At 38.5% G+C, this 16,929-nt stretch overlaps 1 protein-coding gene and 1 pseudogene across 1 annotated transcript; one reads left to right on the plus strand and one right to left on the minus strand.

Moving 5' to 3' along the window:
• Nucleotides 1-201: 201 nt before the first annotated feature.
• Nucleotides 202-1,340, plus strand: LOC122063881 (annotated as a pseudogene).
• A 974-nt stretch (nt 1,341-2,314) lies between these two features.
• LOC122063885 (glycine-rich RNA-binding protein 2, mitochondrial-like) lies at nt 2,315-5,464 on the minus strand. The gene is made up of 5 exons (XM_042627575.1): nt 5,276-5,464; nt 3,322-3,491; nt 3,157-3,225; nt 2,804-2,907; nt 2,315-2,703 (listed from the first exon to the last, which is right to left on the minus strand). The coding sequence occupies exons 2-5, from the start codon at nt 3,452-3,454 to the stop codon at nt 2,566-2,568; spliced, it is 444 nt and encodes a 147-aa protein (XP_042483509.1). The 5' UTR covers nt 3,455-3,491; nt 5,276-5,464; the 3' UTR covers nt 2,315-2,565.
• Between the last annotated feature and the right edge of the window lie 11,465 nt (nt 5,465-16,929).

A 16,929-nucleotide genomic window follows, 5' to 3' on the forward strand; every position in this document is an offset into this window, starting at 1 on the left:
CCATGGTCAAAGAGATTTACCCTTATCAGTAAAGAAGGATTTTGATTTCAATATTTAGTTCAGTCATCTGATTTTTTGTAGAGTAAACATCAACTAGGAAATTGGAAATTAAAAACCTTTGTAGGTTCTGGTTTATGTCCTACATATCCAGTTTTTTAAAACTATTACCAATACTAATAACCATCTTAATTTTTCTTATAGATGGGAGAGCTCAAAAAACTGGTTGAAGAGGGAAAAATAAAGTACATAGGATTATTTGAGGCTTCTGCTTCCACAATTAGGAGAGCACATGTTGTTCATCCTATAACAGCAATGCAATTGGAATGGTCATTATGGTCAAGGGATGCAAAGGAAGATATAATTCCCACTTGCCGGTAATTTATTTGCTGGGAATCTATTTATATTTTGAAACTTTGATCTGATCAACTTTCTTCAATTACTCAGGGAACTTGGGATTGGGATTGTCCCATACAACCCTCTAGGAAGAGGTTTCCTTGCACATGGTCCTAAGATTCTTGAAAGCTTCAGATAATGACTTCCGAAAGGTTTGTATTTCTTTATTTTTAGGGTTTTCTTTTTCGTCACTATGTCTGGTGAAGTATAACGCTTCATTATTTGCCATATGACAATACATGGTTAGTCCATGTGATAGAAGACCCCACATACATCTCAATGGCTTAATTTTAGTCCAAAGTAAGCAACGAAAGTTGATCAAACTCTGATTCAAAGTTTTAGTAAAATTACCTAAATGTCATCAAATGAGGATGAATAAAAAACACAAATTGCCATCTTTTGTAATTTTAGCTATTCTTTCTACTCATTTTAAGCTGAAATTGTACCAGGGAGATGCTTATTTGGTCCTCTATCACATGGACTAACCCATGAATTACCAAGTGGCAAATAATAAAACGTTATACTTCATTAGGCAAGAGGACCCTCTTCTTATGATGTACCAGCAATTCAAATAACCAGGCATAACTATACTTTGCCTTTTGTTGTAGTTATATCCGAGGTTTCAAGCTCAGAATATTGAACATAACAAACGTATATTTGAGCGAGTAAATGAAATTGCTACCCAAAAGGGTTGTACTCCTGCTCAGCTTGCATTGGCATGGGTTCACCACCAAGGAAGCGACGTCTATCCTATACCGGGGGCAACCAAGATTGAAAACCTTACTCAGAACATTGGTGCCTTGTCCGTGAAATTAACACCTTAAGAAATGACAGAACTTGATTCTTTAGCTTCATCAATTCCAGCTAAGGGTGACCGATATGCAACCACAAGATTTACTTGGAAGGAGTCAGAAACCCCAGATCCATCAACATGGAAAGGTGAATGAATTGATGTTGTTTGAGGTTCTATATATGTTTCTCCCATGAAGTTTGGAGAGCTTTTAAATTAATGGTTTCCTTCATCAGGAGATCTTGGCTTTCATATTTAATCAGTGAAGATGAGTATGAGGTATTTGATGTTTATAATAAGCCGTATTTTGCTCCTCGCATTGTTTTAAACGAATTGTAAAGCTGACCTTCTAAGAAATGCGTAATCCTTCAATGACTAAATATCAGAGTGAAGCTTTACGTTTTCCCCACTGGATTCAACTATATCTTATTGTAAAGGGCCTCCGGAAGCAGCTAACCTGGGTTCAAATCCTCTTGGCACCACCTTTGTTTCTTCATTGGGATGCCCACCCTCTTCGAAGTGAAAACGACTTGAGGGGCTCATAGGGACTATTCCCACTCCAAAAGATGTGGGGACACCATCCACTGATATTTTTGGTGCGTTCAGGCCCCATTCAGCTTCATACTAGGCCCATGCAAGCAATTGTGCCTCCCTATTTAGCGCCAAGCTGGGCTGAGTTTTGGGCTGATTAAGAATTCCAAACTTAATACATTTATGGCAAAAAGATTCCCGACTGAGTGCTGATTCCAATATGCACCCTCTCACATTATGACCAGAGAAGCCACACTAACTCTCTCTCCTGTTCTGACCCATGTGACACCAGGTGGATGATATTGTTCTCTGCACCGCCACTGGTGTGGCATAAAGTCTCCAACCTAATTTGGCATGGAACCCTCTCACAACTATGGTAAAAAGAAAATTGTCTGGTCATGTGGCCTTGCACAACTCCATGTTCATCAGTCAACATAGTTTTTCCATCCACTCGAAAACAGTAATTTCTTCCTATAGTAGCATATAGTTTAGGCAATGCAGGTCTAATCAATAACGGTATTCCTATAAAGGATCAGACTGTAACCTATTTAGCTCATGTCTAGCCAATAAGGCTAGAACCTTTAAATTGGACAAATCATCTGTGCTAATGATATAGCATCAATATTGTCTTAATCTTCAATAATAAATTTCTATTCATTAAAAAAATAAATAAAAAGGCGATAATTACAGTGAGGTGGTGAGGTGTCACAAAGAGCAGAAACATGTGTGCAAGCTTGTAATTATATGCTCGCATCAGTGTAATCCAAAGGCAATTCATTCAATCCACCCAAAATAAAAAAACAAAACAAAACAAAATGGCATCTCTTACTGAGAAATTACCACTGAAACTCTTAGAACCCGTCAACCCCTCCGGGGGCACCACCTCCAAAACCTCCATCCCCACGGAAACCACCACCATAGCCGCCGCCACGAGGTCCACTGGGCCTATCATTTGCAATATTTACACGGATGTTCCGTCCATTTAGTTCCTGGAAATATAAGGCACTTAGCATACCACTCCTTTTCTTTGTTGGGTAGGCAATCCCTCCATCAGAAAGTTAAAATAATTGCACTATTTATCATACAAACCTGGCCATCCATAGAGAGTGCCGAGTTAGCAGATTCACCATCAGCAAAACTCACGAATCCAAAGCCCCTTGACCTTCCAGTATCTCGATCTAAAATAACTTTTGCTGCATCATAACACACACAAAAAATGAATACATCTCTGCTTTAAAGTCCTAACCTCACCAAGATAAAATTTTCTTACTTCAGAAGTTTATTTTCACCACCATAAACCTACTGGTTTATTCAAATTATGAAGCAGAAGAAAATGCAAGGACATACCATTTCTTGTTTTAAACAAGCATTTATTTAATTTTTTTTGTACTGCATTACAACTTATTTGATGCGCAATTGACACCAGAACAGATATAATTCACCTTCAGTCACATCACCAAAGCTGGAAAATGCTTCTTTGAGAGACTGGTCATCAGTCCCATAAGAAAGACCTAAATAACACAGACAAGTCACAATCAAATATCCTGTTGCATCATTCTACATTACAAATGCATTCAATAAAAAATCACTAACAGGTTTAATTATACCTCCAATGAAGAGTTTTGTCGAAATACACCGAACAACATTCAGCATAGATGTCACTGCAGTCTCCCCATTTGATGTAATGTTTGGTGACATGCTCTGCCTGAGAAGGCTCCCAAATTTACTAGACATTGCCATCTTGATTGTGTTGACTTTTAAACTGGTCCTCTCAAGGCTGCGATAAGAATATAACTATTTTAACATCTTTAAACACCTCAAGATTCATGTATACACTACAAAGCAAGAGAACTCTCAGACAGCACAGCCAGTATTCTTCAATGTCTAAGACAGATTACCATTCATCCAAACAGAAAAAAAAAATGTCTAAGACAGATTAAATGACATGTATCTACTGTCAACTTTGAAACCAGATTCCAACAACAGCCTTTCAAACAACTTCCCTAGGTGGCTCAAGTGTGCACTGTGCACTGTGCACCATCAACAGCCAACCTCAATATGTTTGGTTCAGGAAACTAATATCATAGAATCCTATACCAATATTAACATGTTAATAGACAGTCAACAACAATAACAACAACAAACTCAGTCTCATCCCAACTTAATATGGTCCGCTACAAGGATCCATACAAAACAAAATATGAAAGATGATAGTAGAAAGTTTAAGCTAGTATTTGATAATAATGTATTTTTTGAGGAATTAAAATTTTAAGTCAAGCAACAAGAATCCCCTACTGCCATCAACATGTCTGGCATTCCTAACCCCCAAGCATGAATAAGAAAAGATAAGCAAAATACAATTCAGTTTTGATTCATAATTTGCAAACAGAATGCCACTAAATTTATGACTATAAAGAAGGTTTCTCACAGAAGTTACTGCAATCCTTAACCAACAAGCCATGATAAATAAGTAGTTAGACCTCTCAATGATATATTCGACGGGGTGGTACAAAAGGAATATTCCAAACACATCATGTGGCATGAATCCAGTTGCACCAAAAAATCACAATACAACGTGCACAGTATTAAATCCAGTTTCAAATCTCCGACGATGGTATTACACAGACATAACAGAGTATCTTTTCTTTCTTTCCTTTTTTTTTTTTTTTTTTTTTAGTATCTAATTTTTTTAATTCGTCAAAATCCATAGAAACAGAGAATCTCAGTAAACATGGGCAAGAAAGAAAAAAAAAAAACCCTCACAATACAGCTGCCCGCAGCCCACATCTTCATAAATCACAAACTGTGAACATTCTCAAATTTAGCTTCCGATACGGTGGCTAATGAAATTAAGAACAAGATATTGATTCGATTATCATACTTGCCATGCAATATTCAACATCGATGCAGAACGACAAAATAGGTCAACCGAGAGAGAGAGAGAGAGAGAGAGGCATTAACTATAAGATCTTCCGATATAATTTTTTACATACATTATGCCCAATTGAAACTGTAATCCATTGCCATTTTGAAACGAAAACGACCACATATGATCATGTAAAATAAAGGAACATTAGACGCTACCAAATTGATAACAACAACAACAAACTAAGCCTTATCCCAACTTAATGGGGTCGGCAACATGGATCCCACAAAAAAGTACTCTACCAAATTGATAATCTAAGTTAAATCAGTTGCAGGGTTCCAATCTATTGAAACCCTAATGAAATGATAATCAGAATCAAAGAATTCACCGGATTAAAGCCCAGAAGAAAACTACCGGAAAACCAGAAATTGACAAAAGAAAAATCTAAACTATCCAATAAGAAGACCAAATGCTTAAGCATTTCAAGGGGATAACAAGGGTTATATAATCTATGAACAACAAACAAAAAAGATACACAAGACTTCATATTACCGAAGGAACTGAAACGTATCAAAATTATTTACCAAAAAAAGAACAAACTGAATTCTAACAACAACGAAATGCGATACATGAAGAAAATAACATAAAACTAACGCGTCGATAAAAGTATTTGGGGTTTTCTGAGAGGATTTTACCTCTGAAACTCGGAAGGAAGAAGTTAGGAAGGGGTAAGACGTATTTGGGGTTTTAGAACAGAAGGAAATAGAGAGGGGATGAGAGGGTTTTGCGTTGTCAGAGCCTCACTCTGGCCGACTCGGTAGGAAAATGAATATCTTTCCCTGGTTAGGATAGCATTAAACCGTTGGATCGATAACTTAAGGGTATGAATTTTAGTCTGTCACCATGCACAAAAACCTTTGGATTGGAATAGTTTGTACAAGGATCGCTGCAACACTAATAGGGTTATTTAGCCAGAAAAAATGAATAAATAAATAAATATATATATATACACACACACTAGGGGTTAGGGGTGTCAATTTCAAGTCCGCACCGATTCAATCAATCAGGCTTGATCATTTAAAGATCAACTTAACCTGCATCAATTATTAAATGTATCGGGCTCAGGTCCAGTCCATTTATAAACAAGTAGCACACAGTGCAAGGGATAAGTTCGACCGGCCCAATCCATTTACAAGCTCAACACATTTAGCCCGATTGTTTCTATGTATATTTTGATGTTTTTAAATAGATTAGGGTAGATATTGATATTTTTATCAATTATTGAATGTAATTAAGTGCAATATTTTTTCTAAATTATTGATGATTTAATAAAATATATTAAACTTTCTTAAATCTAAGACAATTAAAACCGTTTAAGGCCTATTTAAAGCTTTATTGATACATCATCCCATTTAAAGCCCAGTTTATGGCCCGATTAGCCTGATTAGAAGAAGCTTGATTAAAGCATGTAATTGGATTGAGCCCGACAAGAGACCAACCGAGAGCGACTCAGACCTTAAATAGGTAGGTTATGATGCAACGGTATAGGCCTGCCATGCTCGACTAGGCCCAACCTGGCCCGGCCCGCACTAGCAGGTCCTACCCTTTTACTAAACGTGTTGGGCTTAAGTTCAGATCGAATAACATTCGGTCATTCTCAATGCAAGATTGCTACCCAATTGGCACCTAACCAGGATCAACCAATTAATAACCCAACTTAGCTCAACATATTCAAAGTCTGTTTAGAGCGTGTTTATTCAGCCCGACATGCTTAAAAACCGTTTAGAGATAAATGGCTTATTAGCACATTTAAGACCCATCTAAGGCCTATTATCTCAATTAATGGTAGCCCAATTAAAAATCAGTACCCAATCAACCTTTTTATAAATAGAACCAGTTCTGATAATAACTGATTACTTAAATGAGCCATTCATGAAGTAAGGTCCTAAAGTGGGGAAGATAGATTAGGCCTAACCAAACTAGCGCGGCTCGACCAATTGACACCCCTACCTATCAGGCTGCATACAACTATGCATTCTTGATCACATGTAGGGCAAAATGATCACCTTGCCCCCTTAACCCATGCACTGGCCCCTCCTCTCATTGGCTTCCATGCTCATAGGGTGCACGTAGCCAAGACAATAATCTTTTTCCATAATATATGGGAAAAGGGTGGGCATGCTAAAGGATTACCCAGTAATACGAATAAGGCATATACTATGGGAAAATTGTGGGCATGCTAAAGGATTAGCTAGGAATAAGAATAAGTGATTAGACCATATTTTATATATCTATGACCGTTTTAATTGAGCATTTTGATTCTAAATCAATGATAAAAGTAATTACATAACGTGATTTTCTCACATTGCAGGTTATAGGATCATGCACAAAAAAGATGTTAAATGGGAGGATCTAATGCAATTTAGACACTAGTTTACCTATGGATCGATTAAAAGCAAAGGAGGAATTTCACCTTAATTTAGAAGATCGATCAAGAGATTGAGTAACAAAGAAGAATCAAACATAGGAGGACTTGTGCAAGAGTAGGGGCATAGTGGTAATTTTAAAAGATGAGGAGTTCACTGGAACATATTGGATATTGGACTCATTCGTTCGTACTTTAAAATGATGCATCTTTAATTCTTGGTTCGAGTCAATCCGGGGTTAGGATGGAGAGATATAGCCCAAAAACCGTTTTGGGCTAAGTTGAATTTTAGAATTTTAAAAATTAACTATATTATCTCTCTCCTCTCTCCTCTCTCCTCTCTCCTCTCTCCTCTCTCCTATACGTTAACTCTATTTCCAAATCCTATTGCCACTTGGTTTCATTCTTCCTTTCCCTTTTTCTTTTACAAATATCTTTTTCTTTCCTATTTGATTTCTAACTCTCCACTTTCTTATCTTGCATGTATCTTTCCCATTCTTAAGCTACTTTTAACTCACTCTCTTTAGTCTATATATAGGGGCCTAATTCACAACTTGAGAAGCACAAAATTTTTAGAGAGCTTTTTCTTTTCTCTTGAGTTGTAAACAAAGATTGAAGTTGAAGTTGAAGTTTGAAATTTGAAGTTCTTAAGCTTGGATTTTGCAGTACATATCCAGTAAAATACTTCTTTTTATTTTCATATAATATCTTGTCTATCTTCTAGTTGTTCATCTTTCCTCATCCCCATGGTTAACTAAATCCTACAACTTGGGGATTGGATGAAACCATGAGGTGAAGAGCAACTTGTAAGCAATTGATACCCATTTTCTTAATTCCATGTGACAAAAACCTATTGTAAAATCAAAATTATGTATACCATTTATCTTTCGTATGTGTAATTGCCAACTTCCAATATGGTCTTGCTTATAATTTAATGCTATGTATGTGTTGAATGACTCATGGGACATATTAGATTTAAAAATCCGTATTTCTTATTGACCTATTCAAGCATATGATATAGAGCTAGATTGTTCGTAGATTTTTCTTAAATCTCATGGTGGATTCTAATTCCTAAGTATTTCCCCTCATCATAATTTCATATCTCTCTAGTGCTTACATAATTTTAGGTTCATTAATTCATTATAACTTTAATCTTAGGTTCACTTTATTATTGCATGTTTAATTTAATTCCATAGTTAATTCTTGTCTTTTTCACCATTGTTAATTTAATTTATTTTAATTTGTGACAACCCCATTAGTTATTACATTCTGTCTGGATTAGAACTGAATTTTCTATAGAATTCACTTCATTGTGATCGACCTGTAGCTACACACGACCCGTGCATACCTATGCGCTTGCAGTATTACTTTATTCTGCCTAGGGGGTTAATTTGTGGCACCGACTAAACCAATCGGGACCATTTTCCATAGAGCTCACCTCCCTGTAATCAACCCGTAGCTACCCCCCAAATTAAAGAATAAAAACTAAATGACCTGTTTGGTATCATTTATTGATTTATTGTCATTTTTTTGGGCTTACATGAGTGGGCCGGAACATAAGAGTACATTTTAAAGAGGGCCCGTTTAAAAACCGTTAAAGCCCGTTTAACATTAAACATGTCCGTAGCCCGTTAAGGCCCGACTAAAACCTGATTAAGGTAGCCCGATTATAGTTCGAGACCGACCGACCGAATATAAAGTGTACCATGCCCTCAATAACTAAGTCCGATTAGTTAAATGGGCGGACACGGTGTAGCCTTTGAAAGTCTTCAAGCCCGATTAAGCCCGACCAAAACCGGACCGACCTGACCGGTTGACACCCCTACTTAGATTAGATAGTTTAGACCTGGCAGAACTGGTGGTGCAATTGTGCAACCACCAAGTCAAATCTGAACTTCATTTATTTTTCTTTTTGTGGCATATGTATTGAGGTAAGTTTCCTTCATCTATTCTCTTATTTAATTTTCTTATTCTATTTTATAATTATCTAGCAGATATTTTATTAACCTTTTAATAGAAATAAAAAAAAAAAAAATAAATAAAGAACAGCATATCTGGATGGACCAAGGTTCCTAACACCTTCCTTGGTGTAGAGCCTTGCTCCCTAAAACCGACTTATTGACCAATTGGTTCAGTTTGGTCGTGCAAAGTCTGAACCAACAAGGGTTGACGCGAGTGCCCTATGGTGTGTGATAGTAAGGGTGACGTAAAATGCGGGGTGATCGGACAAGATTGAATTGATAACCGATGTGATTCGCACGCCTAAGTCATGCCCTTGCATGTATCATAAGGCCATGTACGAGTAGAAAATGTATATCTTATTGGATGATGAGAATTTGGTCCACGACAGGTGGCGGGAGTGAGATACACATTTAGAACCCATTTCCCGCCAAAATACAACAAGATTGGCCTTATTTTGACCAATTGGTGGGTGCGAACCCCCCAATGTGACCCACCTGTAGGGAAATATGGGTCCTAACAAGCCCAACTTGGGTGAGCACGTCTGTTTTGGGTTCCCTGTTGTAATGAAGTCATGTGTGTCCAATAATGCCTACTATTTCGCCCAGTATCACGATGTAATGTCTTTTGGCCCATAGAAGGACAAAACCAAACAAGCCTTAGTAGATATTTATAACCCAAGGTATAAATAGCATTTACTTCTCTCTCTCTCTCTCTCTCTCTCTCTCTCTCTCTCTCCCATTTATGATTTCAGCAAGAGGTTGGTGGAGAGGAGTAAAGAAGAGGGAGAAAAGAGGAAGAAGAAGAGAAGGAAGAGGGAAAAGTGTTCTCCCTTGATTTTCGAGGTCGTATCTTACCTTTTCGTCGTCGGAATAATGACCTATGCCTTGAGATCTGCATATTGAGGTAAGTAACGCCGTAAACCCTTGGAATATGATGAAACCTTCTTGTATGTGGTCAAATCAAAGGGGTTAATAGAAACCTTACGTGATTTCTTTGAAGGTTTAAGGAAGGAAACTAAGATTTGAAGGTATTTTGGTGACATTTTGAGTTGGGAAAGAGGAGCCTAAGTTTTGGGGGTTTCTTAAGCTAAGGTATGACTTTGTTCTCAAAAACTTTGATTTAACTTAGATTTATGGTATAATCAAGTGAATGAAGCCTAAACTGTGTGAGAAATGAGGTTGGAACAACCACTTTTGATTCCCAAGAGGTGGGATGAAGAAGAGAAGGACAACTGAACCCGTTGAACACTGGTGGGTAGCACTAGCAGGTAGCCAGACCCACCAGTGTGACCCCCCAGTCTTACCTGGGCTTTAGATGCCTATAGGCGGGTAAGACCGGTGGGTACCTAGACCCATTGGTATAACCCACTGGTCCTGACTGGGCTTTGGGGTTCTACAGGCGGGTAGGACCGATGGGTACCAGACCCATCGGTAGCAACCCGTCAATCTTAAGTTAACCCCGAGGTCCTACCAATGGGTAGGACCGACGAGTACTAGACCTGATGGTAGAACCCACCTATAGTCCAAATGAGCTCCGTTTGAACTTAAACTCATCGACAGCCTTCTTCACGTTATTAAACGTGTCATGACTATATCTTACGTCTTTTTATAATTTTGAAATGGACGTATTCTAAGTTTCTTATCTATGTTAGGTTTCGAGACATTCATCTTCGCACACCGGATCTTATCCTTTATCGTGTGTGCATATTCTCTTACAGGAATAAGTAAGTGGGGAGAAGACACTGATTTTATTTTGGGAGTATTTATGGCATCATCTTTATTGCATATATATTATATTGACATTATAAATGTCATTCTCATGCATATGCTTGACTACTATTGGATGCACACATGAATTATTATGTTGAATCATTACATTCACAAATACTTGCTTCTTGCATTGAATCATGAGCACAGATTTATCGATTGTTAGATTATAATGATGATTAGTCGGGCATGTATTGAATGGCTAGGTTAGATGATGTAGTCGTCTTGGAAACAAATGCATTGATACACCGTGGAATGGGACACGAAAGTACTATGCAGTCGTACTATCTCATATAGGAGTATGTGGATAGGATTTGACACTCCCTCATGCTATGACTCTTCCCAATAGGAGTTTAGGTGTTGGGTTATCACTGGGGAGAAGCGTCGGTCGTGACCATCATGGTGGTTAGAAGTACGCCTGGCTGATCATTAGGACAGTTGGAAACCTTAGTGATACATTCAGAGGGCCAGTCATATTGCATTTATTTTTTACTGTGGTTCGACCATGATTTACTTTTTCGAGTGCTCACAACTGGCCTTCTCTGACAACCCTATGGGCATATCATGGGATTGAGAATACGTCTCAAACCCGAGGTATACGTGCACTGTGGTTGTGAGTAGAACGTAACCTATAACTTAGTAATGTTGCTTAGGTGAATAGAACTAAAATGAATCTCATGCATATAGAATCATTTGAATTGCAATTGCTTATGTGAGTCTATCTTTCCATTTACTGAGCTAGTGAGTTCATCCCTCGCGTACACACATTTTTAGATGATTTTACAGGATACCCAGTAGAGGAACAAGTGACGGGGTCCACTGACGAACCTCTAGTAGGGGATTGGTAGGTCCCAGAAGGATTTGACCCAGGAGTTAGATTCTCGTGCGATAGTTGTGTAGCGGGGCAACAGTAGTTATTCCAATACACTATTCTTTTTTATTCTTTTGGTATATTCCTTTTTTTGTGCTTTCAATAATTAAATTGTTATTTCTTGTGTAAATATCATGCATACGAGCCCACATGTAAATATACTATGTATAAAAATTTGGATATCAAGAGTAGGTGGGGAAATTTACAGGTATACATATATGACAAGACTTCCGATGATTTACATTATTCTATTTCTAAGTTATATGTGGCTTGTTGTGTTGTGGTTACTGTGTCTGATGATCTTGATGGTTTATGGTTACCCGGAGGAAACCCGATCATCGGTCCGGTTCTATGTAAACGGGGCGTGACACTTGGTCTGCAAAATAATAAGTTTTCATTCTTTGGATTGTCCTATACATCCATTGGAGTCATATTTGGAATTATATTTCATAGCTTCTAAACCCTAACATGGGTATCAACTTATTATTATTCCTTCTCTCATAGAAGTAGAATATTCTCGTTCATCTACAAGGTAAAAATTCTCAATGTTCTCACATCATTCACCATTGTGATTGACATAATAACTTTCACTTATTATATGGAGTTTCATTCCCTCACATTGCTCTAGAAATCCTATCCAACCATCAGAAGTAGTTAGTGAAGAAAAGCTGGATCCTTTATAAAATTATGTGAATGGAGAATAAAGGTAATTTCCACCATAAAAATGTTGTAGAAAATAGTTGGAAGCATTATTAAGTTGTGTTGTGGCAAAAATTTGTGACTAGCAATAACATGACACCTACCTAGCGATCCGAAGACATGAGGATAGCTGAACGGCTTAGGCCTATCCATGGTTCACCCAACCTGGGGCAGGTGTCCAAGACAGAAGCCGACTGACCGAAATCGTTAAAGAAGCATTAGTAGCCGAACGGCTAGGCTAGTACTGGGGTTAAAGGAACATCATGTGCGGTTCACTCATATGGCTGCCCAAATCATTGAAGGGGCCCAACTGCATGGGCCTCGACTGAATGACAGGTTCCCAGGAACTCTACCTATCAGACAGCAGAGGCGCAATGTATCACTTGAGGCAAGTAGCTCAACAACCACGCCATTTATCCTTGGTCGCTCGGCGCAAGACTTCAATAGACCACCATCAACATATGTCCCAAAAAGGGGGTTGGCCAAACCTAACTTGTAGGCCGTAAGTTACGAAACGAATCCTAGTGGGACTCTCACTAGAACATCGAATCTTCCCTCGAATGAAGGAAATCTCGCCATATTCTCTAGGACATGACCAAAACGAGGAGTTCCCATAATGGCAATGTCTATCGTATTCACTTTCCTACTACAACTCCTACTATACTCGGACTCCTACCTGCAACAGAAATCTACCATAAAGCGGGACTCTCACTCGATGACCGCCATCTGCAACTATAAAAACCCAAGAAACCTCTTTCCAAATGATCAATCTTTTTTATATTCTTACTAGAACTATCTGCTTGTGAAGAATCTAATCTAGGCATTGGAGAGTCCCCCATCGGATTAGCCCCGCGCTCACTTTCTCGTATTTGTTTTTCTATGCATAATACAAAGACCACCTAGGTGAAATTTCCTGATGCAACAAGTTGATTAAATGAAACTACAATTTTACCCAAAACAAATGAAATTATAATAAATATTAAACATTATACTTGTCACTAGTAATTCATTCATTTGAAAAATATAGTATAAAGCAACATACATAATTAAGCAGTATTGTTGCCATCAATTAGGGAAGAACTGATGTTTTGATATGTGTTATAGTAATATATAAAAACTTCCCTCTTCCATTGGAAGGAAAAAAATTAGTGACACCATTGTCTTATTTTCTTCTAATGGCCACAAAATCCTATCTATTATTACCATCTAAATCTTGAATTAAAGAAATCTATTATACAACTATGGTCATTAATAGCTGAATTCGAAGGTGCTTGATTTTATTGTGAAATAAACTAGGTGTTGATTGATCTCATATATATTTTTTTTTTAATAAGAAAATGGGAAAAAAATTTAAAATTTCCAAAAAGGTGTTAAACATTAGGTCACTTTTCTTGATCGACAATTTCTAGTTCATAGCCTTAGGCTATAGATTGGAGCATAGTAATTAATTCATCAGTTTAAGACAAAAAATAGGTTTAAACAAAATGGTTGATAAATCCAAAACAAGTGGGATGACCATCCACAACCAACAAGTATTAGTATCTCCATTCATAAGCTTTCCTATATCCTCATCATCACTCCATATTTCTTCCACCTCCCATCCTTCTTCTTTAGCATGCAACAACCCATGTAGAAGACCCTTTCTGATGCGTCGAAAGTTGTTTCTATCATCAAGTAGTTGGTGGAAAGTAAGACACATCTCCCTTTTGTAATAATAGAAGCGGCCCATCTAGAGATTTTTTAGTAGTATCAATGATAACAATGCATATTAAGATGTTGATTCTTGCACACTATCACAATGCGCACAATGGGGGGGGGTGATGCGGTAAAAATTGACTGAACAATCTTCCCTGCAGTTCTTAGTGCTTTGGTCGACCTGCACAGAAGAGATGACAGGGGAGAGCCGGGATGACCCGACGGGGGACTCTCCGATGCCTAAGTCAGATCTTTCCACAGCAGATGCTCAAGAGAGCTTTTCTAGTAAAAGGAGTGATTGATCCCCCCTTTATGATGGAGGCTTACCTTGGTATTTATAGTCTGCTGATGGAGAGAGAAGGAAGAGTGTTTGTGGAGAGTCCAGTTTTGGTATAGGGTCCTTGAGGGGAGTGGCACTGTGATTCTGGGAATATTCTTCATTGATCTCAGAGGTGCAAGTCGTGAGAGGGGTGGACGCCTCTGATGACGTGTAGTGGATAGAGTCCTGCCCCCATGATCAGGGATCAAGTCACTTGAATGTAGGAGTGGATGTGTGCACGTTTTCGGATGCATTACTTAACTGTGTCGAACTGAGGTGACAAGTTAGTCGAGCCAAGGTGACTGACAGCACGGCTTAATGGAGGGCCGAGGTGGCAGCACGACCTGATAGAGGGCCGAGGTGGCAGAACGGCCTGATGGAGGGCCGAGGTGGCAGCATGGCCTGATGAGATGCTGAGATGGTATCACGGCCTGATGAGATACCGAAGTGACAGCATGGTCTGATGAGATGCCAAGGTGGCAGTATGGCCTGATGGAGGGCCGAGGTGGCAGCACGGCATGATGGAGGGCCAAGGTAGCAGCACGGCATGTTGGAGGGTCGAGGTAGCAGCACGGCCTGATGAGATGCCAAGGTGGTAGCGCGGCCCGATGGAGGGTCGAGGTAGTTGCACGACCTGATGAGATGCTGAGGTGGCAGCACGGCATGTCGGGATGCCGAGGTGGTAGCACAGCCTGATGGAGGGCCTAGATGGTAGCACGACCTGATGGAGGGCCGAGGTGTAGCATTGGTCAGGATAATCCCTGCCCGTGCCGTGGTTGGGAAGAAATATCCTCATCAGGGGGTCTACTGGGATTCTCTTCTACGAAGATTCATGGTTGTAGCAAGGTCCGCAACACAAGTTCACAAAAGAAATGATTTAATTTTTGGAAGAGATTTACAACTCCAAATTTGCTTCCAAACCATATCCAAAATGTGTTGCCTTGGCGTATTGGAGGATGACGATGCTAAAGATTTTCCTTCTTAGCTTCCAAGTTCGATAATAAAAGGTTTGCTAATTTAACCGAAAAGATCTAATTTCGAGATACACCATAAATTTGATGATATTCCCATGGAAAAGATTCCATCCCAAGATGCACCCCAAATGTTGATCAGACACAAGACAAAACTACTATATATTAAAGGGTAAATGATTTGTACATTGTCCGTTAAAATTTGAAATTGCATGCAAGCACCTCTCTTAATGCTCAAATTAATGTAACAACCTCCCTTATAAAATGTCTTGTATACCCTCCCTATTTTAGTGTTTTCTCGTAATACACCCCCTCCAAAGGCCCAGCTTGAAGTTGCACATGGGTGGTGGAGGGAATCCTCTCGAAAAAATAAAAATTGAGAAATTAAAGTTACGAATCTTCCATCAACAGCGGAATTTAAATCTAGAAAGCATAATTGATCCTGGCTAAACTGAATCATACTAATATGGCCATCTCAGCGATTCTCTCACATTGATCATGAAGTTGTCGTGGGATGCAAATGGTCATGGAGTTGATGATGGGAAAGCCTAGAATGACCCTCCTGCCCTATCACTACTTGATCATTTATGAGGTCACAATCTACTTTTGTTTAATTGGTTTGTTTATTCCCAAATAAACTATGAGATCAATGTCAAGAACATTTTGCCTCAGTTCGGCCGCTTTTATTCTAGGAATGCGGATTACTGATAATATTATTAGTGCCCATGAAATCTTTAATTCACTTCAGAGAAAAAAAAAAGGTAAAACCAATTTTGTTGCTATCAAGCTTGACATGGCAAAGGGATAAGTTAGAATGGGGATACCTTAGCGCTATGTTTGACTATTCGGATTTTGATGATAGACGGGAAAATTTAATTAGCTTATCCTCCTTTTCTATCAAACTCAAGGGTTCTGCTTTTGAACACTTTGAACCGACTAAGGGTATTAGACAAGGATGTACTCTTAGCCCTTACTTTTTATTATGGCCATAGAGGGACTATCTAGACTACTTACCACTTTAGAGAACTCAACTTGTTTAAGGGGATCAAAACTTCTAGATATGGCCTTGAAGTTTTTCATTTTTTTTTTTTTTTTTTTTTTTTTTTTTTTTTTATAATACCTTTATCTTTTCTTCTGTAGAACCACTCTTGAAGATATATTTATCATAAGATGCATTCTAAATTTATTCTCTGACTTGTCAAGGCTAACTATAAACCTGGATAAGAGTGGCCTAGCCTTTAGCTCTACTGTATCCAATTCTGTTAAATTGGCCTGAAGCAAAGTCATTGCTATTAAAGAAATGAGTTGGGACACTTCTTACCTTGGAACTGGGCTCTTCCATCATAGAGCCAAATCTTCTATTTTACCTATGTGGTCGAACAGGTGGAAAGGAAAATAAGCGTTTAGATGACCAATCTTCTATCCGTTGTTGGAAGAGCAATTTTAGTTCAATCGGCTCTATCTTTGACCCCGTCTTATCTAATGTCCTGCTTTCTTTCCATAAAGTCATTTGTAGGAAATTAGATTCTATCTACTTACATTTCTGAAATGGAGATTAGGACAAAGCCAAAAAACTTCATCTCATCAGGTGGCACAAATATGTTAACCCAAAGCACTTGGAGGACTTGGAATGCATGATTC

The sequence above is a fragment of the Macadamia integrifolia genome, unplaced genomic scaffold (genome assembly GCF_013358625.1).
Source record: "Macadamia integrifolia cultivar HAES 741 unplaced genomic scaffold, SCU_Mint_v3 scaffold149, whole genome shotgun sequence".
Lineage (NCBI taxonomy): Eukaryota > Viridiplantae > Streptophyta > Magnoliopsida > Proteales > Proteaceae > Macadamia > Macadamia integrifolia.

What these genes read in the sequence shown, in the direction of transcription:
- LOC122063885 (XM_042627575.1), bottom strand. Translation starts at nt 3,454, where the DNA reads ATGGCAATGTCTAGTAAATTTGGGAGCCTTCTCAGGCAGAGCATGTCA. An exon ending in CTTTGGTGATGTGACTGAAG is followed by an intron (nt 2,908 to 3,156) that starts GTGAATTATATC and finishes GTTATGATGCAG; the next exon opens with CAAAAGTTATTTTAGATCGA. An exon ending in CACTCTCTATGGATGGCCAG is followed by an intron (nt 2,704 to 2,803) that starts GTTTGTATGATA and finishes TTATATTTCCAG; the next exon opens with GAACTAAATGGACGGAACAT.